At 47.1% G+C, this 22,358-nt stretch overlaps 1 protein-coding gene across 4 annotated transcripts in view; it reads left to right on the plus strand.

The window, feature by feature from the left end:
* The window catches only part of Apba1 (amyloid beta precursor protein binding family A member 1), a 200,564-nt gene extending 180,828 nt beyond the window's left edge, over nucleotides 1-19,736 (plus strand). For 2 of the 4 annotated variants that reach the window (XM_076918547.1, XM_076918545.1), the window contains exons 6-13: nucleotides 2,815-2,850; nucleotides 3,834-3,920; nucleotides 4,927-5,112; nucleotides 6,167-6,346; nucleotides 7,173-7,385; nucleotides 13,869-13,988; nucleotides 15,103-15,243; nucleotides 15,936-19,736. In XM_076918547.1, coding sequence (XP_076774662.1) covers nucleotides 2,815-2,850; nucleotides 3,834-3,920; nucleotides 4,927-5,112; nucleotides 6,167-6,346; nucleotides 7,173-7,385; nucleotides 13,869-13,988; nucleotides 15,103-15,243; nucleotides 15,936-16,007 — 1,035 coding nt within the window. In that variant the 3' untranslated portion in view covers nucleotides 16,008-19,736. The remainder of the gene's footprint in view (nucleotides 1-2,814; nucleotides 2,851-3,833; nucleotides 3,921-4,926; nucleotides 5,113-6,166; nucleotides 6,347-7,172; nucleotides 7,386-13,868; nucleotides 13,989-15,102; nucleotides 15,244-15,935) is intronic. The other 2 variants (XM_034504554.2, XM_034504563.2) reach the window with 2 other exon arrangements.
* Nucleotides 19,737-22,358: the final 2,622 nt, after the last annotated feature.

Consider the following 22,358-nt stretch of genomic DNA (forward strand, 5'->3'; position numbering starts at 1 on the left):
AGAGACCCGGATCATTAGAGAGGATGCTGCTGCCTCCTTTCAGGCCTGTGCATATATTGCCTCATTCACTGCTCAGACTGGAGCAGGAAGGGAGACCTGGGAGGTAGGTAGTATTAGCCCCATTTTACTGGGAACTGAGACATTCCAGAAGAGAAGCCTGCCTAAGCCGCACAAAGGGGAGTGTAGGCTAAAGGGCTAGAGTGCCTGGGCTTGGGTCACAGTTCTGCTACCTCACAGCTGTGTGACACTGGGCAGATAACCTAGCCTTTCTGTGCTTTGTTTTCCTCTTCTTTGAGTGTCTTACTATAATTCCTGCCTCATAGGGTTGTTGAGAGTTTTGACAGTGATGTGTGAAACGGTTAGAAGCATCCTGGCTAAGGACCATAGCTCAGCAGATGCTAGCTGGGTAAAGAACAGATAGACCAGCAGAGGCGCTCCCCACAGCATGCCAACCTAGAGGGGCTGTCAATGGTGAGTGCCCAGTGCACTGTGACCCTGAAGTGAGAGGGAGGGACACAGCTCTGATCCCAGGGCACTGCCATCCTCGGCCTTGTAAGGGTTTTAGCAGCCTCTTCCAATCTTTCATTCCGGCTCTGACCTGTTCATATTGTCAGTGTTACATCAAAATGTTATAAATCTGCTGCATAAACATTTTTTAACTTTTCTGGAAACCATGTCAGAACACCTGTCATGAAATTTGATTTGCCTTCCTTATCTTTCTGTAGTTTGGGGGGGAAAATGGAGTCTGGGTAATTTATTGATGATGAAGGTGGAACACAGTTCCCTGGAGTCGAAGAATTGTTGGCCTTTTGATACCAACCGCAATAGGAATTCCTGGGTCATTTCATGTTACTTCAAGAGTGGAGAGAAAGGAAGCATTTCAGATCCTAGAAGATAAGTTACAAGGCAAATAAAAACCGACTCAGGTCAGAACACCCAGAGAAGGCCTCTCACTCACTCACGTGCACTCAGGTCCACTCAGGGCCTTCTCAGAAGCACAGATGCACCCACTGGCTTGTGTGACAGTTAGTGCAGCACGTGTGTGTTTTATTAACTTCAGAGTCTTCCAGAGTAGATTGCTCACAGCCATCTCATCACCACGGGAAGAATGATGGGGAAGCTGTGTGGGAGAGGGGTTGCCCCCTTTCCTGGGTGTGTTAGTAATTAGCCATGCGGTGTTCGGATGGCTGACTCATTCAGTCTCCACAGTGGGAGAATGCAGGCAGCAGGCAACACATTCTAACCACTAGTGAAACAGAGATGCATTGCTGAGAGCACAGTTTTTCCTACAGGTAAGTCACCCAGCCACCCCCAGCAGAGCAGCACAGCCTTACCCACTGGTACCACAGCTCTCACAACAGGTCAGCTTCCACCACCCCGACCCGTGACAACAGTCCAGCCTTCCCCATCCATCCATCACAGTGCTGCAGCTTTACCCATAGCCTTCATAACATCGCCCACAGTCTGGCCACTGACTCACATCGACATAAAACATATAATATATACAACTGAGGAACTGCATCCTACACCTGTACATTTTAATTATATATAGCAAACACAGACATAATGTTCAGTGTACTGTTCAAAGACTTTTTTTTTATTCATGTATTCATTTTCTTTTAAAACAGCCCTGTGAGGTAGATACTATTTTAATCCATATATTACATAGAGGAAGCAGAAATGTTAACTGGCTTGCCTAAATCACACCAATACTAGGTAGTAGAGCTGAGATTTAGATTTAGAGAGCTCAGCTCAGCTTTTACTAGCTATGCTATCTCTTAACTATGAGTAAAAAGAGAAATGTGTCCATTTTACTCAGGTACAAACTATATTAACCTTATGAAATTTAAGAGGAAATTATTGCTACAGATAAATGGGGTGGGGGAGGGGGGAGGAATTCTAGGATTGATTCAACAGGAAGACATACTACCCTAAACATTTATGTATTCTACAATATAACTACAAACAGAGAAAGCAAAGACCGATAGAACCAAAGCAATACAAAGTCCACAGTAACAGCTTGTCAATAAAATGAAGGAACAAACAGGACAGACACACAAACAAACCCGCAGGACAGACACACAAACACAAACCCACGTGAGAACGGAAAGATCATGTTAACTGACAACTGAGACTGCTTACTGTGCAATCCGTACAATGTGCTCACCCACGTCAATCATGGGCTTGATACGCACCTTTCAAAAAGACTGGAACCATACAGAACATGTTCTTAGGCCACAGTAAAAGCGATCCCAAAACCAAGGCCAAAGGGATAGCTAGAAAAACTCCAAATATTTTTGAAATGAATAACACAACTCTAAACGATTCAGGGTTGAACGAGGCCACAGCCCATGTGTAGTGTGACAGTAGAGAAATGCCAGTGCACGAAACTGCAGCACAGCTAAAGCAGGGCTCAGAGATGGATCCAAAACTTCAGTAGAAGAGAAAAGTCTGGCCAGCTGTAGCTTTTTATCAGAAGCAGCTGAGGGAAAAATCAGCAGGTTACTCCCAAAGGAAACACAAATAAAGACGTGAGCCGAAGTCAGTGAAGTAAGGGAGGGACTTGGTAAGAACAGAACCAAACTTCGTTCTTTAAAAAGTCAAATGACAGTGAAGCCTAAGATGCCCCTCCATGCCCGTCCCTGACACTCACATTGTATTAGGAATATTCCCCTTAAGTGGGGTGTGTACGTCCATCTTCCTCCTACAAGCGCTTTATACCCCTAAGCAGTGTTAGCATGTCCGTTCCCTTTTTGACTGAGTCTGCAAATTCTTTTCTAACTATTCTCCTGTCTCTGTTTGTTCCATGCTAAGCAGACGGCCCAGAAATTAGCCAAAAGCAGGAAGAAGGTGCAGTACAACTTCATCACTTGGTGTTACGCCTGTCCGTTTTCTTTTCTGTTTCGCCTTTTTATGATTTCGTGTTTTTGCTTTCTGCATCCAGCAAGTTTTTTGTTCCGATTTCGTTTTGAGTCGCTCCATAAGCCAGCCTCTCTCCAAACTTAGTTGCCTCAAGTGGCCATTTTCTGTTGCTCATTTGGTCATTTCACATCAGAGGAACGACAGGGAGCAGACTGGAGATACTAAATGAATCCTCTAGTGCGGAAGCGGCAAGCCATTCAGGAGCAGTGATGTGGCAGGGACCTGGGACTACTCAATTACAGTTACATTCCATTTGAGGATTTCTCAGATTGCTGGATGCAAAAAAAGAAAACCCGCTAATAACCACACATGTGCAGGGTTCAGCCCTAAATGAGCCAGGCTGCACTTTGGGGATTGTAGAGCTTCTAGGTATTTGTAACTTACTCTGAGGATGTGACACATTGGGGGCTCTTTTGTAATGGGGGTGGCTGTGGGAACAGGCAGCTGCTTCTGTGGTGCTGTGGTGGTGTGAATATGAAGACCCTCTTACCAGAACTGCATCCGGTGGCTTCATTTGCACCTGCTACAGGCATTGTCCTCCATTAGCTCTCTCAGGGCAAACTGAGTGACTATTCCAAGGTCCTCGCTATGAGTTAGATGCTCTTACCCTTCAGTCTCCAAAAGCCGTACAGAAAGGGTCACTTGTCATCATGTCCAGGGTTAATCTGCTGCAGCCACTGCTGCTCCGGGGGAAGGGGCAGAAGGAACTCTGCATTTCCCCTGTCATATAGAGATGCTAACTCTGGCCCACGTGTCCATCCTCCCTGTAGTACCTTTAGCTTTGGCAATTTAACCCTGTGTTGCCGTTCTGGTGACTGTGTCTTGGTAACCCAGTGTGTGAGCTAACATTTCCCATGCCTCTGGGTTAAGATAAAATAGTAAAACAACTTCTTGGTGCATTTTCTTCTTAGGCTCCTGAAGGTGAATCTCAGCCAATGACTGAGGTGGACCTCTTCATCTCTACCCAGAGGATCAAAGTATTGAATGCAGATACACAGGTACCAGCTTGTTCCCATTTTCCTCGGGGGTGAAGGCCCATGGAATTCTAACATAGATTCTCTGCCTGTAAAGTGCCTGTCCCCAGGTATTGGGGTGCCACAACTTGCATTCTAGGTCCTAGAAACTGACAGGGGTCATGAGGGAATAAAGAAAGGACAGACTCACAGACTCACAGATCCCAGAGTAGCTGTGATCTGGTAGACCATGTGCTCTGATGGAGGTGTACTAGCAGCAGCCTCAAAACTCAGTGTGTTTATTTTATACCTCTGAACAAGGAGGCAGGTTTAGCTAATCTCAGTAGGATATCTCTTTAGGAGAGCAGTCTCAGGCTGTAAACACTGAGGAGGGCAAAACTGGGGTCTACGGGTTGGTTGGTTTGTTTTTCCAGCATCTACACATGGACCAGAGAAAAGCTTTGCCATCCCCATGAGTCTGAGACATTGGAATCTTGATGTTCGTGTCAATAATACACATTCTGTCAGGACTTCATCTACCCCCCCCACACACACTGGTTTCTAGTGAAACTCAAAGGCTAATGTGGGCTCAAAGGTCACATTAATTCTTAAAGCACAAAGGAAAACTCAGAACGTGTGTGTTGTCTATCACTCAGTCACTCATATGAATTCTCTGGGAAGGACTCGCATGAAATCTACTTAAAATTGTACAGGACTCATTAGCCTTAAGGAAATCTATTTATAATTTTACACACACACACACACACACACACTAAAATTTGGATTTTATCCTTTCAGCTTCACCACTGGAGATTCCACACAGTATAAAATGTTTGATATTTGTTTTTCTCCTGCACATATCTCTTGCTCTTCATTAACCAAGGAAACTTCCTCAGGCCTTGGGGATAGGATTCAGAGATGGCAGTGAGGGTTTGTCCCTGGCTCACCCCTCCTGGGTTCCATACTCAGCTGGTATGAGGGAAGAAGATAACCATCTGGTAAGTTCTAAGGTTCTGTGTGCAGACTCACCTTCTCTGCTCTTCACCTCTAGGAGCCTATGATGGACCACCCTCTGAGAACCATTTCCTACATCGCAGACATTGGGAACATCGTCGTGCTGATGGCCCGCAGGCGGATGCCCCGCTCCAACTCCCAGGAGAATGTGGAGGCCTCTCACCCATCCCAAGATGGAAAAAGACAGTACAAGATGATCTGCCATGTCTTTGAGTCTGAGGACGTAAGGCTGGCTTCCCCAACCTTCCCCTGGGTGACCTGGATAGCCACTAAGTGCCCAGTTTATCAGAATCCAAATCAGTCTGGCTCATCATACATTAAACATATTTATTGAGTACCTACTGTGTGTCAGGCACTGTTCTAGATCTTCAAATATAAGGCTGAATAAAAGCACAGGAGTTATGTTTTGTACAGGTTGAAGGGGGTAGAAAATAAGATAAGTGAACTTAATAAATGAGACATGGAGAATGCTTTACTGAAATATAAAATAGGATCCGTGCACAAAGGTCAGGACAAGTTCAAGTGCAATCATCAGCATACTCTAATTTTTTTCCAAGAGGGTAACATTTGAACAGAGACCTGAATAGAGTGAGACTAGGAAATAGCAATCACAAAAGCCCCAAGGCAGGGGAGTGCCGAGTTTGCTTGGGAAGGAAGAGTGGCCATTATGCCAGCAGGCTTTGAAAGACGGAGACCCAGATAGCCAGTCTAACCAAATCTTCATGGCACCAGAATATCTACAGAGGAAAACTTCAGAACTGTGCAGAGCTGTCATGCTACCACAGTTAAATGGCCCTTTTCTTCCCAGCCCAGTGACAGGAACATCATCACCCACCGGACCCAGACCTCTTAACCACTGAGCCATCTCATCACTTTTCTCTACAAAATAATTTATAGCCATAAATATAATAAAGGAAAAGAGGTTGAGATAAAAATCATGATACATTGTATAAATGCCAGGACCCAGCCATTCAAAAAAAAAAAACTGTCATGAGGTAGCCAGATATTTACACCTACTTACCTAAGTTTGTCTGTGAGAATAATAGTTTGATGTGATACTGTGGGTGATTCCTACTTGACATTTTGAATTGGGGGCCAAGCAAGCATCCATGTCTACACACACAAACAGGATCTCTGTGCACCATAGTGCATACAGACAGAGATGTGATCATTACCAACTCAGAGGCCAAGACCACAAATGATGCGGATGGTTTTGAAAGACGTGAAACTTGATTACGAAATCTCATTCACCACCATCTCCCCTTATGCTGCTATAGGCCCAGCTGATCGCACAGTCCATAGGACAGGCATTCAGTGTTGCGTACCAGGAATTCCTCAGGGCCAACGGCATTAACCCAGAAGACCTCAGCCAGAAGGAATACAGTGACCTGCTCAACACCCAGGACATGTACAACGATGACCTGATCCACTTCTCCAAGTCAGAAAACTGCAAAGATGTAGGTACTTCCCAGAACGTGTTCCCAAGCTGAGCCAGTAGGGCGGGGCCCTGGAGAGTAAGCCAGCCCTGCCGTGGAAGCGGAGGCTGAAGACAGTGGTGTTCACGGGACATTTTATGGTTCTCATGCCATCTCTGGCTTCTTCCCAGAGGATACTATCATTAAGTGCTATCAAAAACAAATATAAATAATAGGCTGCACAGCCCCTGCCCTTGTGAATCAAGTAGAGTTTTGAGGGAATTCTATAGATGTGAATGCAGGACCTGACCTCTGTCCTTACAAAGCCCACAGTCCAGGTAAGGGCACTGAAAGTGGCTGGTGACATGCCCAGCTCTAGCACTGATGAAAGACAGCTGCACTTGGCAGGACAGAGGTCATGGCAGCTTTAGCCTCACCTTCCTCTGCTCAGCGAAGTGTCCCTCGAATTTATTTTTCACTCAAAAATCTTAAATACTGAAAAGAATTGACAGGGCACCATGGAATGGGAAAACCTGTGCATAGCATCTGAGAGCCACATAGATAAAGGCTGCCTACTACGGACAACTAATGTTTTAAAGGAAAACAGAAAATCCTGCTGCCCCTTGTATTTGCATGTAAGGCCAGACTGGTCATATGAAATGAGGGTGAATTCCCAGGTCTAGATGGGTTTGGATGAAGAGGTTTCTTAGAGACTCCCAGTGCCATGGGATACAGAAAAGACAGAAACTCACCTAGACTGGCAGCCCCAAAGAAGTGTCTCTTCTTTCCCACACAGGCAGGGGGCCCAGCTCCAGGACCTATCCCATATGACTGCTGACTTGAGATTTCTGTTTTCTTCTCCTTTCAGGTCTTCATAGAGAAACAGAAAGGAGAAATCCTGGGAGTTGTGATTGTGGAGTCTGGCTGGGGATCCATTCTACCAACCGTGATCATTGCCAACATGATGCACGGAGGCCCTGCAGAGAAGTCAGGGAAGCTGAATATCGGGGACCAGATCATGTCCATTAACGGCACCAGCCTGGTGGGCCTGCCTCTATCCACCTGCCAGAGCATCATTAAGGTACCTAGGCATGAGAAAACCTTTTCAGTAACGGATCTAAAATGATGTGAAATGTGATTGCCACCCAGTCCTCGAAATTTGTGAACATTTTTAAGCACAGGCAGGAGGAAGACCCAAATACAAACGGCATGGACTTGCACCCAAGACAGCCAACAATCGAGTTACTATTGTTTCTCTGTAAATTACATATATGTGATATGTAATATATACAGCTTACGTAACAGCAGTACCCGTCCTAGGCATAGCTCATCAGTTAACTCCCTTTCTCCCATGTAACCAGGCTCAGCCCCAGCAGGATCTCCCTCAGCTCTATAACCCAGATAGTCTGTTATCAGCAGGCAGCTGCACATGATTTACTGCCCCTTACAGTTCATGGAAGTGTGTCCGATCTTCAGATAACACTGGTGCGGGTCAACCTGCCCCTTCCCCCAAGCCACCACTTGAATACTCAGGGAGAAAACCTACTCTAGTTTACACGTTCATGTTCGCTCAACCTACACTGATGTCATCACTAGAGAAAAGAGTTAAAGAGAAACTGAATGTGACCACTTGAGGGGAGAGCTGGATTTTCTTCTTAGCATCCGTGCATGTAGCCTTTAGAGAATGCTGATCCTTGCTGTTTGTGTGGCCAGTGTGACAGTTACCCACACCCAGCAAGTGGGCGGGCTGGGGCGCCCAGCTCTCCTTGGCCCACGGTGTTTCAGAGAGAACACAATGCTGGGAGGAGAGAATAAATCTGCACGGTGGGCATTCGGTGGCCGGGGAAACTGGCAAAAGTCAACCCCTTGTTGGAGGAGCTAGGGCGAGGGCGCACACAGGGCCAAGTGTCTCTGCTTCCGTCACAGGGTAGACGTGCTGCTTAGTATACAGCCACGTGTGGAGAAATTAGTTCTGAGAGATATCATTAGTCAATTTTGTCATTTCCCAAACATCACAGAGTACTCACACAAATTTAGGTCAGTCACCTGATATGGCCACTTGACAAAGCCAGGACAGTAATTCTAAGACCCATGAGGGGCTGCAGCATAAGACAGCACATACTATCCTATGGTCAATGTTCTGTTTAAATGACTATGAGTACACCCTAAAATAATGATAGGAATGCAGCATAATGAATATTTATGTTGCTAATAGCACAGCCTAATTAAATATCGTGTACATACATGTATGTACGTACACACATGCTGTGCTTTTATGCATAAAAGTTTGCAGTGCAGGGAGTCTACACAGACGTCACCACGGACGTGAAGAGTGACTTGTACCATGATGTTACGATGCCTATGGTGTCTCCGGGTAATGGGAATCTTTCAGTATTGTCTTACAGGATCACTATGGTTGACTAAGGTATGCAGCACATGTATAGCATACATTAATGATGAGATCAGAGAATCTGCTTAATGCAAATTCAGATATGTTTAATTGGACTTTTGTTGGGTGCTGAGCTGAACCATGGAGAAGCCATACATGTGGAAGATAATTATATTGCTGACGGGGTACGTAGCAACATAGATGTAAAGGGCAGGAATCATTTAGACGGGGAAACATTTATAGGACAGTGTTTAAGTTGACTTTGAAAGGGTTAAAACCTAGGTTTATGTCAGGAAGGATGGGTGCTTAGAAGTGTCTGCCTGAATTGATGGATAATGGGCTGGTGTTGAGTCAAGAGGAAGATCTTAGCCTGGCCTGCAAGGTTTGATCTGGTGTTGTCATGGTGACCTTTCTGAAAGGCAGGACCACTGCCCATTGGCCTGCCCTCTCCCCTTTCTCTTGTGAACAAATTACTTGTATGTTCATGTGAGAAATGCAAGGAGCTGTGTGGTCCAGACGGTGAGCAGGACCTCACCCAGGAGCTAGGCATAGCAAGAAAAGACGACTGGGCCCACAGCTACAGAAGTCAAGGCCTGTGCACTCAACACTGACCAGAGGGTGGTTGTAGATTCACTCACTGAACCCATGGCTTCTGGTTGCTCATGAACTTTGATGTAGCAGGTACTATGGTCACCTATAGCACAAGTAGACACTGAGTCACAGAACAATGATTACATAACTGGACCTTGGTACAGACAGACTAGTGAACAGTCTGTCGCCAAGACAACACTGTTCAGGGAAGATGTCAAAGTGTACAACCTCAGCCAGAGGTAATAATGCATGCCCCAGAAGACTAAGACTGTCTTGGCTGCCCAATGTGAAGTTACTGCAGACCCATCCTACGATGCATAGGACAGCCCCTGCACTGCCAAGAATTACCCAGCCCCTGCTGTTGATAGTGCCAGTCTTGAGAGTGTATGGAGTACAGAGTTCAGATGTGAGAGAGAAAGTGGTGAGTGAAGTTGGTGAGGGTGACTTCATGGGGAGCTGATCTGGGTCTGGAAAGGCTATGGGTTTGAGGGAGGGGTATTATAGACTGAGTATGTCCCCTTAAAGTACATGTTGAGGCCCTAACCACAGGGGTTTGGAGGAAGTGATTAGGTCCGAAGGGTGAAGCGTTCATGAATTGCATCAGCACTACGGGCCTCTCTTCCTCCATGTGAAACCAAGAAGCCAGCAATCTGCAGCCCAGAGGAGTCCCCTTGTCATCACCGGGCTGCCAGCACCCTAAACTCAGACTTCTGGCCTGTGTAACTAGTAGAAGTAACTTTGATTGACTGTAAGCCACCCAGTGTGTGATATTTCGTTGTGGCAACCCAAGGTGATCGAAAAGACAGAGTAGGGGTGGGGCAGTAGAGGGAACTTGAGTGAAGATGGGGTGGACCTGAGTGTGAGAAGCAGGAATTTCTGATGACTCCCAGCCCTGTGTCAGAGCCTGGTCTTCCCATAAGCCACCCTTTACCAGAAACTCCAAAGGCCTAGGGCCCCCAGCTGGCCATTCGTTGGAACCCAGCTCTCTTCTTACCTGTCCCCATTGCCCTCTAAATGACACAAACAAGATGGTCATAGTGTCCATGTGGTCAAGCTCACCCCCTTCTGCTTAGGGACTCAGCTCTGTGCACAGATCACCAACCCAATCAAGGTGAAAGCGAAACTCAAATGCAAACAGTAGCCCTCCCTCGAGCTTCCTGAGTTGGGAGAGGAAAAGTTTGTTTGAGGAGCTGAACTTTGATGTCTGTAAGTGGAGTTGCCATGAATTCAGAAAATGAAAGTGCCATGTGATAATGAAAGGCCTGACAAGGGCCTGAGGAAGCTGCTCCTCTGTGGCCTCCCTCACAGAGATGTGCACAGCAGGCAGGGCCGGTTAGAGACTGCTAGGCACTCAGTGCCCCCAAGACACTCAGCTCTGTTGAGCTGAAAAATCAGATGGCCTGCCAGTGGCTCCTCTTCACTGCGGGACATTTGCCACAACCTGCCGGAACCCACGATGCTAAATGAAGACACACTCAGTATGTTTAGTGCCATTTTTTTATAGTTCTCTAGACACCACCCACTTTGTGCCTGGACCTAGGCAGATGCTCACACTGCCCAACCCCAAACCCCTCAGCTACTGCAGGGGAATGTCTGGACCTCAGAACTTTTCCAACAGCTGTTTATTTCAGTAGGTCCCAGTGTGCGTTGTAGTTATCTGCCCAGCATCTTGCATCTTGTTCAATCATTGCTTCTCACACATGAGCCACCCAGGGGTGCTGTTAAGATGCTGGTTCTGTTCTGACAAGTCCTAAGTAGGGCTCTGCTTTTCAGCAAACACTCAGGAAGTCTTCTGGCCTGAACTCTGAGGACCAGGCAAGTAAAGCTAGGTGTTCTGTGTCTTACCACTTCAATGCTAATTGCCCCCACCACAACCCCGCTGCAGGAAGTAGAATGTTTCCATTTATAGATACCCTCTACGTGCTTTTGTGCCTAGCTTTACCTTTCCAGGTGTAACTTATTCCTAAAGCTCAGTCACTGGTAGACAAAGCAGGCTAGCATCTTTCTCTGTTCACGCCGTTGCCTCCAAGCCCTGCTCTCCAGACAATCTGCTCTTTTCCAGCCTAGTGCCCAGCCTTCCTGTACTTCTCAAGAGTATTGTGGTTCTGCTCTGGTTGCTATAGAGATCAGTCTTGCTTCTTCCCTTCTCACTGTGTTTCTTAATTCGCTGCAACATTCACTGTTGTCATGGGGACAGAATGACCACTTATTTAACTGGCACCTCCAACAAAATGGCAGGTAAGAAGTCTAAGTTAATAGGACCCAACTTGAAACACTGATTAGGCACAGCAGAGCAGAGCGTGCCCTGGTTATTTCAGACCACCATTTCCTAAGCCTTACGTTGGAGCACATTTTCTCCAGTCTTGAAGTTATTCTGCTGAGGCATCTTGAATCAGTTCACCAGAGCAATCTGAAGTTTTTTAGGGAAAATAGCTTCATTCTCATGCTTTTTGGTGTATTCTATAAGGCCTTCCCAATTACCTGAGCGTACATAAATAGTCCTGCATTTAAACAGGTGGCTTTGTGTGAAGGCCCACAATCCCTTTGGTCAGATCCTGTCACTCTCAGCTCTGGTTTTCCACAAATTCCTGATCTTACAGTATATGGTCTTCAGGGGGATGTAGTGGATGGATGTAGTGGGACTCAAACTGCCTTGGCCACTGCCCAGTCTTAGTTCTGATACTCTCTGTGTGTCCTCTCTCAGCCTCTCATTCCCCGTCCCCAGTTCCAGGAGACCTAGAGAATCTTATTCTAGTGCCTAACCTATTTCTTGGTATGTAAGTGACTTTTAAATGAACAAAGTATAGGTGCTCAAGAAAAAAAAAGCCTATAATCTGCATGTGGCCAAGGCCTAGACTACCACGCTCTATGATACTGTAGGCTTTGATGTCTGGGAGTCTGAGTTTTGAAGCTTAAATGGCCGTTTCAGCATAGACTGAAGCATTTAGAAAGAACTACATAGACCTGACAAAGACTTCAGTGTCACCATGTGGAGAAGGTAAGACAGTGCAGAGTACCCTAAAGCTTCCTGCTATGGAAGCAAAAATGTTACAGGAACTCAGGTCTAGGGACACCAGCACTCTCCTCCTCACCTGGCTATGCTTGTCCCACTGCCAGGAGCAGAAACCTAGACCTTCTCTCCCCCTTGTTGGCATGACGACAAGACTTGTTGTCAACAGAAGGCCCAGATCTGTCACTGGCATCTTATGCAGGAAAAGCACACTCCATTCATTCCACCACGTTGAAAATACTACTCCTTAATGAAGGTGTTTCCTAGCCTGTTTCAAAGCACTGGGGGCACAGGTGATACCAGCATTGGTTCGAGCATCAGGTCACATGAGGTGCTATGTCTAGGGGATTTCATGGACCTGAATGAAATCTAGCTCTCTGCAATCCCTGTTCATTCTGATTGTTGCCCTCTTAGAGGAAAGCATGCTCACCCACCTCAAGACCCAGTACTCTTGCTCCCTGGAGGAAAGTCTAAGCTGACCTTGAACCATTTCTTAAGCAGCTGGTCTTGGCAGACAGGAGTCCAGGCAGGCAGGCATTTCCTGGATCCTCTGATCTCCCAGCCTCAACTGTAGCAGCAGGACCTCCAGACACACCAACCAGTGTGGTCCATTTGCTCCAGGATGCCAAAATCATCATTTTCTCTGCACTGTGTATCTTGAACTGGGATTCGAAGCATCAGCTGGAGAACAGGTGTGGGGAGAGGCTCAGAGAGCTTTGGACATGCTCTCCTCAAAGTATCTGCTCTGGCAAGCAGGCCTCCCACAGCGACAGCAGCACTGGAGGGAGCACGTTTACTTCTGAGGTGGCTTCTTCTCCCTGGCCCTCACTTCTCAGCACATAGCTGATGAGGTAGTAGGTGGGCCTGCCTGAGGGAGGGGTTGTGTGGCTAATGTGTAGAAAGCACCATACAGGTTCTGAAAAACTGTTTCCTGTCCAAAATTTAAGGCCAGCTTTTCTTCTACAATCCATTCTGACCTAGAGGAAGGGCAGGCAAGCAAGGATGAACCCATGTACAGTCTCCATGTTTTATTTCTTCACAATCTACATCTCAAGGAGGCAGGTACTCGCTGGAGCATCTAGCTCGTGTGGGTAACATCCAGGAGCGAGACAAACTCTCTAGACATAGAACGGGGAAGAAGAGGTCAGAGAGCAGAGAGAAGCAGCTGTGTGAATGAGCTGCTTGCTGGGACATGTATGCCCTTTGTAAGGAGTCACTGCCTTGTAGAGGAAGAGGTCCATGCCCACGGGTTCTCTACCAACTGTGCACATCCCTCACCTTGAAGCACGTGAGGTTCTTCTTTATAGTTGTACTGTTGCCCGGTCCCTTGACACTGGCCACTTTCCAAAGCGAAGATGCCATCTACAGGACACCGTTTCACACAGACTGGATGGGTTCCAGGGAAGCCTCATGGGGACAGCCCCAGCTCAGGCACGTACAGCCTGCAGGTTGCAGTGAGCTCTTCAGAAGCCTGCAGGGCTGGGTGCTGCCTCTGGGTCAGGCAACATCTGTCTTTATTTCGTCTGCCTGATTGAGGGGTCATCATCTCCACTGTGCTTTATTCATGTTTTAAGGGCTTAAAGAACCAGTCCCGAGTCAAGCTGAACATTGTGAGGTGCCCCCCAGTGACCACAGTGCTAATAAGGAGGCCGGACCTTCGCTACCAGCTGGGTTTCAGCGTGCAGAATGGAATTGTAAGTACAAGTCACACCACACCGTTTTCCAGAATACGATAACAAACGAAAATGGAGATATATTGAATATTTTTCCAGCAGGTCTATTCCCTTCATCTTTTCATCCAGTAAAAAGGTTTGGGGTTTTCAGTGTTCATTTAACTACCTCTTGGTTTGTTTGAGATAGTGTATGCCAGGCAAGCGCTCTACCAATGAACCACAGCCTTGGCCTAGACCCTTGGTCTTGCCTCCTGTGTGGAAAGCAGCTAAGGAATGCTTTGACCTGAGAGCCCCTTAGAGCCAGAAGGACCTACTTACTCCAGAACCACTAAGTTCCCTTGCTGCAGGCTTTGTCTGCATCAACTTCTGAATAAATGCACAGCCTATAATGTAAAGTCAGCCTTACAAAGATCACACACACCACACACTCTTGCTGAGTGTGTATGTTAGGAGTAGGCCGACCTGCAGCGCTGGGAGGGTTCATTCACCAGTGGTCACAGCCTGACCTCATACAGTGGCTGGCTGTGCCACCATTTCCATTCTAGTAAGAAGTGAGTTTAGCCAGGGACCACCAAGTCAAGAAGAACAGCAAGTGCTGCTCTCCTCAGGCCACACCATGAAACAGGGCAGGTTTCTAGTGCCTCTTTGCATCACATAATCGTGTTCCTCGGGTACAGGCTACCAGCATCAAACAGTTCCATAGGTAAGCCTGCTTGTGACTATGGAAAGCTGACTGAAACACTAGCCACCGGCTGATAGGCCCAACAGGGATAGAAAGTGGTCAGAGTTCTGGACACCAGTAGGGTCACACCTGCCATATCCCCTGTGCAAAGCAGGTGCACAGGCAGCCAGGTGGGCCTACAGAACCTACTTTTGCTGCCACTGAATATGGCTCTAGGGGTCAGACGCAGGATCTGTCATGCTAGTTAAACACTCAGCTCCATACCGGGCTACAGAGCCCATTGCTCATAAGAAGAACCTACGAGATTTACGTGGCCCAAGCCTCACCGAGTCAACGTCTCAGGAGTGTTCATGCTAGGGCACTAGGGTTCCAGGGAGGTCACTCTTCCACCCTGACATGGTTCTAAGGTGGGGCACTGCCCATTAGGTGTAACCTGATGCTTGCCTCTGGTAGATCTGCAGCCTCATGAGAGGGGGGATAGCTGAGAGAGGAGGCGTCCGCGTGGGACATCGGATCATCGAAATCAATGGCCAGAGTGTTGTAGCCACACCGCATGAGAAGATCGTCCACATCCTCTCCAATGCCGTTGGGGAGGTAGGACTAAGACCCGGGGCTGAACAGGGTTGAGGTGCCATGTGTGCCCCTAGTGCCAGGCTAGCCTTGCTGGGAACCTTCTAGAGCCTCCTTTCCGCTCCCTAGATGCTCCTTAGTAAGCAGCCCCCTGCCTCAGACCTGGCTGATGGAAGCCCCCTCCGCTGCTACCTTCTCTTCAATGCTCACTTTGTGCTACTACTCTCTGTGGCTCCCCATATTCTCTCATTCTCCCCCAATTAATCCCACCCAGTGTGCTTAGAAGACAAAAATTAGATTCAAGACCCATCAAGTCAGTATCCCCCAGCATTGGCATGGGTTCACACTCAGTCCTAACTAGATCTCTGCGGCTGCTTTCTTGCTTTAGTAGCTGAGCAGTTTTAGATGGGCTGGCACTCCCACATTGCCAAGAAAGGGAAGCAGGCTGCCAGAAGCTGGAGTCTGTCTTCCCGTGGTCCCTTCTTTATTTTTCAAAGGGCTGTAAAAGCTGGAGCCTTTAACTAGAAAACTAAGCCTTACCCATAGCTTCTTACCATTTAGAGCCACCACAACTTTCTAGAAAGCCTGCAGGCTTCGGGCTTCCAAGACCAGGTCCCGGGGCCAGAGGTGGGCAGTCTTGAAAGCTGTCTATAGTGAGAGGCACTATTTCTGAGGCCCCAATCCCAACCCCTGCTAACATGGCTCTCCGCCCTCAGATCCACATGAAGACGATGCCAGCAGCCATGTACAGACTGCTGACGGCCCAGGAGCAGCCCGTTTACATCTGAGCCGCACCTCCGTGGCGCGGTGGCATGCATGGAGGACTCTCCTCACCGTGGTTGTGTTTCTTGTGCTGCATCGTGTGTCCACTGAGACATTCCCCTCTCGTGCCCAACGTTTGGTCTTACGCAGGAAGAGCAGAATCGGCAAGGACCTCTTTGCTCTCTGTCTCTCTCCAGTCTGTTTTTTTCTGTTCCTTCCTTAATACAAGGGAAGTTTTGTGTGTGCCCTCTTGAGGGTGGAGAGAAGCTAATATCTACCTGGGATCATGGTGGAGGGCCTTTGGGGGACCTTAGAGTGGTTGCTACTGCCCAAGGAGGCATCATCCCTCCCCAAGAGACACACACTTCCCTGAAGGAGCTCCCAGAGGCAGCATAGGAGGTGACTGAGCAGTGCCCGAAACTCAATTGCTCATCTCTCTGCCCTCCTCACCTCACTTGATGGGAAGATAGTTGGTGACATGTGATGGCACTGAACAGCCTCAAAGCCCTCATCTTTTAAGGATGTTTGCTGCCTGCTATGTAGTTGGGGGCCCTGTACATTATTTCTGCCCAGAATTTCTGAGCCAGTTTTAAATCTCCTCCATGGTTTCTTTTAGTTGCAATGTGTATGCTAATTCAAGCCTAACTTCTGAGAAACGAGGAAGTGACACCCTGGACAAGGCTGCTGTGACACCACAGAGATCCTGGCAAGTCACAGGGCCTCTGAGGTTCCCCAGATTGTCCAAGGTTACCAATTGGAGGATAACCACAGGCAGGTACTATCCTAAGGCACAGGCACGTCTGTGTACACGAGATACACACACACACACACACACACACACACACACACACACACACACACACGAGCCCTGCACAGTGTCTCATGTGCCCTCTACCTGTATTGAAGCAGGCTACAAACCTAGCATCCAAACCCTGTAGATAACCCCCAGCACCTCTCTGGAAGATCCCTTCCGCTAGCAGAAGGCTGACATAGGCAGAACGCAGCCAGCCTTGTCCTAAGAAAGACACTGTCCTGGCCTTCTCTGTCCCAATTGGCTCAGAGTTCCCTCCAAGTTCCCCACCCCACTGGAGGAGTACACAGTGGAGTACACACTGGAGGTTCTTGAGGGACAAACTGTGATGTGGATGCCCTAGTGTCATGCTTCCCTGACCAAAGGCTAAGCCAGCCTGGGCCCATTCACCGCTACTAATGACGATGTGATATTCTAGAGTCTAGAATAGATAAGCCACTAAATCAGGCAGACTTCAAACTTGGTGTTGGGCCTAGGAATTCCCAACTGTGCTCCAGAAACATTCTCTACTGTCTTGTAGATCTGGTAGTTTGCAGCTGGTACAGAAGGCTTAATGTCTCCATCAGATGCCTCACATTTTGGATCATGTCTCAGTCTAGTCCATGTGTTTTAATAATATTCTGAGCCATTCTTGGTCCAAAGAGCGGTTTGTTTCCATGTGGGACGTGGCTAGTTTTTGTTTTTATTTTGTTTCATTGATGACCTCAGTAGAGACGGGGAAGAAAAACTAATATATTTTGTAGTATGAATATAATCCCTGTTCTCTGCATCTGGGATATTTATATTGTATCTTTGGAAATGGGAGTTCAGTGTTGGGGAGAATGGATTTACGGAGGGAAGAGGGGGATCTGGGGGAGGGAGAGATGTGAAAAGAACAAGAGAAGGAACAGAAAGCTTTAGCCAGGGTGGGAAACAGCCAACCTCTGAGGTCTCTGACTTCATGAGATGTCTGGAGAGACTCGGGAAATCCCAGTGCTTGCTGGGATCTACTGTGAGCCCTCAGTTTTACTCTAGCACAAAATGTCCCAGGGGTATGAGGCCACCGGCTGTCCAGATAGCTGCCTGAGAAGGACGGGGCCTGCTGCTTCGAGAGCTGTGTGGAATGGGGGCACAGAAGCCAGGCTGTCTGGACTTGATTTTAACAGAATCTAATAGAATGCTCCTGCATGACCAGGCCCAAGGTCCAGCAAACGTGGAGACCAGGAGCCATGGCTTGGATTTTCCTTACACACCCTGAAATAACTGATCTGTCAGATATCTAACATAACCACACACTGAAGGATGCGGTCCATCTCTCCGCTGCCAGAGATGATGGGTAGGACAAAGAGGGACATTATTGCTGCCATCTCTGGCATTGGGAACCTTGGTAAAGTCACTTGTCCGTCAGACCCAGGGTGGCCACCATGGGCAGGTGCCCAAGCACCTGGACCAGAAAGCAGAAGTAGGACCTCAGAGGCTAACCTGGGACTGGTCAGGGCAGAACCCAGAGTCATCACTCCTGGTAATCACAATAAAGTGTCTTCACCCCAGGGGAAGAGGAAAAAGAGAGTGCTTTCCATTCTTGTTGCACACAAACCCTGGAAGCTCTGAGGGGGCCTGAGAAGCTTCTGAGCTCTCCTTGGGAACTAACAGTTTAGCATGATTGTAAGGATTACTTAGTCTTTTGTGTTAAGGGAGGTTTCTCCCTCCCAGATCCTGGTCCAGGCCCCCTGCTGAAGCATGTTCTTCCTCTGCTAGCATCAGACTGAATGGTTAAACTTGGGATCAGGTCTTATCTGGCATCCTCATACATAGTTACTTATGTAAATATCTCATCTCTCCCAGTAATGGGGCCGACTACACACAGCCGCCTTCCTCAAACTACAAGGCACAAAGCTGCTCTGCCCACTCAGCTGGAACATGCTGGTGACTTGGCTTTGGGGCAGGCTCCCAGATCCACACCCCCGCCCCCAATCCAATGAGGTTGCACTAGAACCCACTCTGCCTCTGCCTTCTCCTCGGGAGCATTTCAGGGAGCCACCATCAGCCTTGAGTTCATGAGAGGAGGGAAGCCTCACAGATCCATGGCAGGAGCCCACTTCCTGAGCGATCCCTTCCTTCCCCACAGCAGGCTCCAGGGGGGGGAGTAGAGCGCACGGCAGGCTGCCACCTCCCTGCACACGGGTTTGCTTTCTGAACTTCGCCCATTAACATTGGCCTTCAGGGAGTCCAGAGTAACCTACTACCTCCCCCGTAGCTCCCCCTCCCTCCTCCTGCAGCCCCGCCCACACCTATGCTCCCTGTGGCACACTGATGAAAACCCGCCCACAGAGCCCTGCTCAGGTCTCTCCACCCACTGGTGTAGCTGCCACCAATGTTTACAACCAAGGGCCACCTCTTCCTGATGTTTTAACTCTCACCTTCACCAGGCTACCTGTTAGTTTGAGTTTCACCTCTGTCTGCTCCTTCCCCGGTTAGGGTCCACTTGAGTACACAACCCTGATTTTATCTTCCCTCCATCTAGGGCAGTGTGTGATGACTGTGTGGGAATGAAATCTCTTGTACATATTTAGCACAGCACCTGGGGTATGAACCCACACCCCTGTTCTGTAACGGGGTGCATTAGCGCTTACTGTAAAACATCGGGAGAAGTATAGTATTGTATTTGTAACAATATTGTTCTTTGTATACACGAAACTCAATGATCTCTATATATAAATATAAATATATATAAATAAAATATATCTACACGTGAGCCTGGAATGTTGATACTGCACACCCACTGAATGTATTTCCTCTAACAGTCTGGTCACCGGTCCTGGCCCACCCTCCCCTTCTTTGTGCCGTGGCGGCAGTTGTCTGGTTTGGGGTTGTGATGTATTTAATGTGCTAGCTCCTTATTTAACTGAACGCTAATGTCTGTATAAGAATTGCTGCAACAATAAACAAGGACTTCACCCCCTTGGCTCTGGATATGTACTGTTTCGGGGAGGAACGGCTCTGTGTGCAGGGAGGGAGGATTTTGTCTTCCTTAATAAGCCACCTTCAGCCTTAAAGATTATGGAGACTGCTTGCTACCCAGGTATTTATCTTGTGAAACTGGCTGGGTTCTCTCTCTCTCTCTCTCTCTCTCTCTCACACACACACACACACACACACACACACACACACACACACACACACACACACCAGTGTTCTCCAGCTCCTTAGAATACCCTGAAAGGGAGAGGGGGCCCTTTCCCGTTCGATTTCATACTTTGTATCTATCATCACTGAAGGAAGAGAAACAGAAATTAATCCTTCCTCCAACAACAACAAAGAAAAGCAGTCTTAGCTGAGGGCTTGAGCCAAAGAGGAAAACAGTGCCTCAGGAACAACCTGAGCATTCTGTGAGAATGTTCTAGAAGCCTTTTACCTAGTACTCTGCAATTCCACTTTTTCAAATTTTGGTAACATGGTTTTCCTGCTACTGTTGGACTTGAGTGGGCAGAGGGCTCCCATCACAGAAGACCTGGTGCTCTGCTAGTGTCCTAGTCTTTCTCCTTTTCTGAAAAACTAGGTCCCTAGTTTTGACTACATCAAAGCTGCCAGAAGCCCTTGGAGGCGGCTAACTGCTGTGCTCCAGCAACTGCCTCTTTGTTACTATGCTTTATATCTTTGTAACAAAATACTTAAGGTTGGAAAGCTTAAAAAGATGGTAGTGGGCTAAAACCCTCAAACAGTTGTCTCCCCACAGAATCATCTTAAACAGCCCCATTCACCATTAAAACCACTTTTACAAGGGCTAACAAAACCAGATGAGACGTCACAGGAGCTTGTTATCCTATGATGAAAAAAAAAAAATGTGTTGACAAGAAATTGCCTATGTCATCCCTTCTCCAGCAACAAGTGGCACAACATGGAAATGACGCTTCCCACCTGTGGAAGGGGACGAACACTGAATGCTGCCCTTGAACCTGAAACCAAATACTAGCCTTGGTACTGAGTCCATGCTCTCTGTCCTGATTCAATATCCATGAGCATTGATTTGGTGGCCCATGGACCACTTCCACCATCTTCCTGTGACCTCGGGAAGCAGAATGTAGGGAAGACGGCAGCTTCTGGGGACAGGGAACTAAGCACAGTCCATTGACTTGGAATTCAAGACTGAGCAGGAAACTTGAAAGCAGGAAACTTCAAGGTAGGCAGATCCCAATGACCCTCCACCTAAGCTAGTGCTCCTGAATGAAGAAGACTCTGGACCACTCTAGCTCCAGGCAGAGAACTGAAGCTCCAATGGAACAGATTTGTCGCCTGGCCTGCATCAACTACAGCTGCAGCTGTCTCCTGCCACAGCTTCATGCCATAGCATTGTAAGTTTGGTCCTGCCCCAACTTACTGCTCAACAGATGGATTAAAACCTAAGAGGCAACTATATGCTACTTATAAGAAATTTACTTCTAAAGATATGTAATGGATGGATGGTGACAGGGCAGTGTGGTAGCTCATTTTCATTGTGCACATAGCTGGATTTAGAATCACATAGGAGGTTGGAAAGACATACATCTGGGTATAGCTATGAGGATGCTTCCAGGTTAACTGAGGTGGGGGAGACCTATCCTGACCATAAATGGCCCATGGGTTGGAGGCCTGGATGCGATGGAAAAGCAAAGAAGACAGCTGAAAACTACATATACATGGAAATTAAGCAACAAACTCCTAGATGACAAATAATGAAGAAGTAAAGAATTTTTAAATGTCTTTAATAGAAGAAAAAAATAAAGACCAGAGGAGAAATTAAAGAAAAAATATGAACCATTAATAAAGATCAAAGTTTGTCTTTCCAAAAACAATACAATGAAAGAAAAGATAAAGGAATCAAACACAAAAGTAGAGACAGGAAAGAGATACAACTCAAAGTATAAAAAGCATGAGAGACTATGAACACTGGTGTACAAAAAATTTGATAAGCTAAAAAGGTGGACAAATTCCTGTCCATATATAACTTTCCAAGACTGAGGCATGGAGAAATAAAAACGCAGAAGAGACTAATGATGTGAACTATATGTAGACAATTCCAAAGACTTGGCCAAAAAACCAAAATAACAAAACAACAACATTTAATAAGTGAGTTCCACATGGTTGCAGAGCAAGGCACAAAGCAGGCTGAAATCAGGAATTTTTCTACATAGCAACAGTGAAAAGACTGAAACAGAAAACAGTAACTAAAAAAAAAAAATTATCCAAGAGAAAGGAGCTCCCTAATGAAGCTAAAAGCCATTGACAAAATGAGCCAGAAGCCACAAAGATACATAGAAAAGTATCTGTCTGTACAGTCGAAGAGTTGATACTGGTTAAAGTGTTCATACTAACTAAAGTCATCTACAGATCCAGTGCAATCCCAACCAAAATAGCAATGATTTCCTTCCCATATCTAGAAAAAGACCCTACAATACATTTGGAAGCACCAAATAAATACTAACCAAATCAAAAACATTAATGAAGCAAATTTGAGCCCAAGGAACATAGGCTACATCACCATATCATCTAATGTGACAGTGCACTGCGAAGCTATAAGAACTGAAACATGCTGCCGATGTAAAATGGG

This window comes from Arvicanthis niloticus, chromosome 1 (assembly GCF_011762505.2).
Source record: "Arvicanthis niloticus isolate mArvNil1 chromosome 1, mArvNil1.pat.X, whole genome shotgun sequence".
NCBI classification, from domain to species: domain Eukaryota; kingdom Metazoa; phylum Chordata; class Mammalia; order Rodentia; family Muridae; genus Arvicanthis; species Arvicanthis niloticus.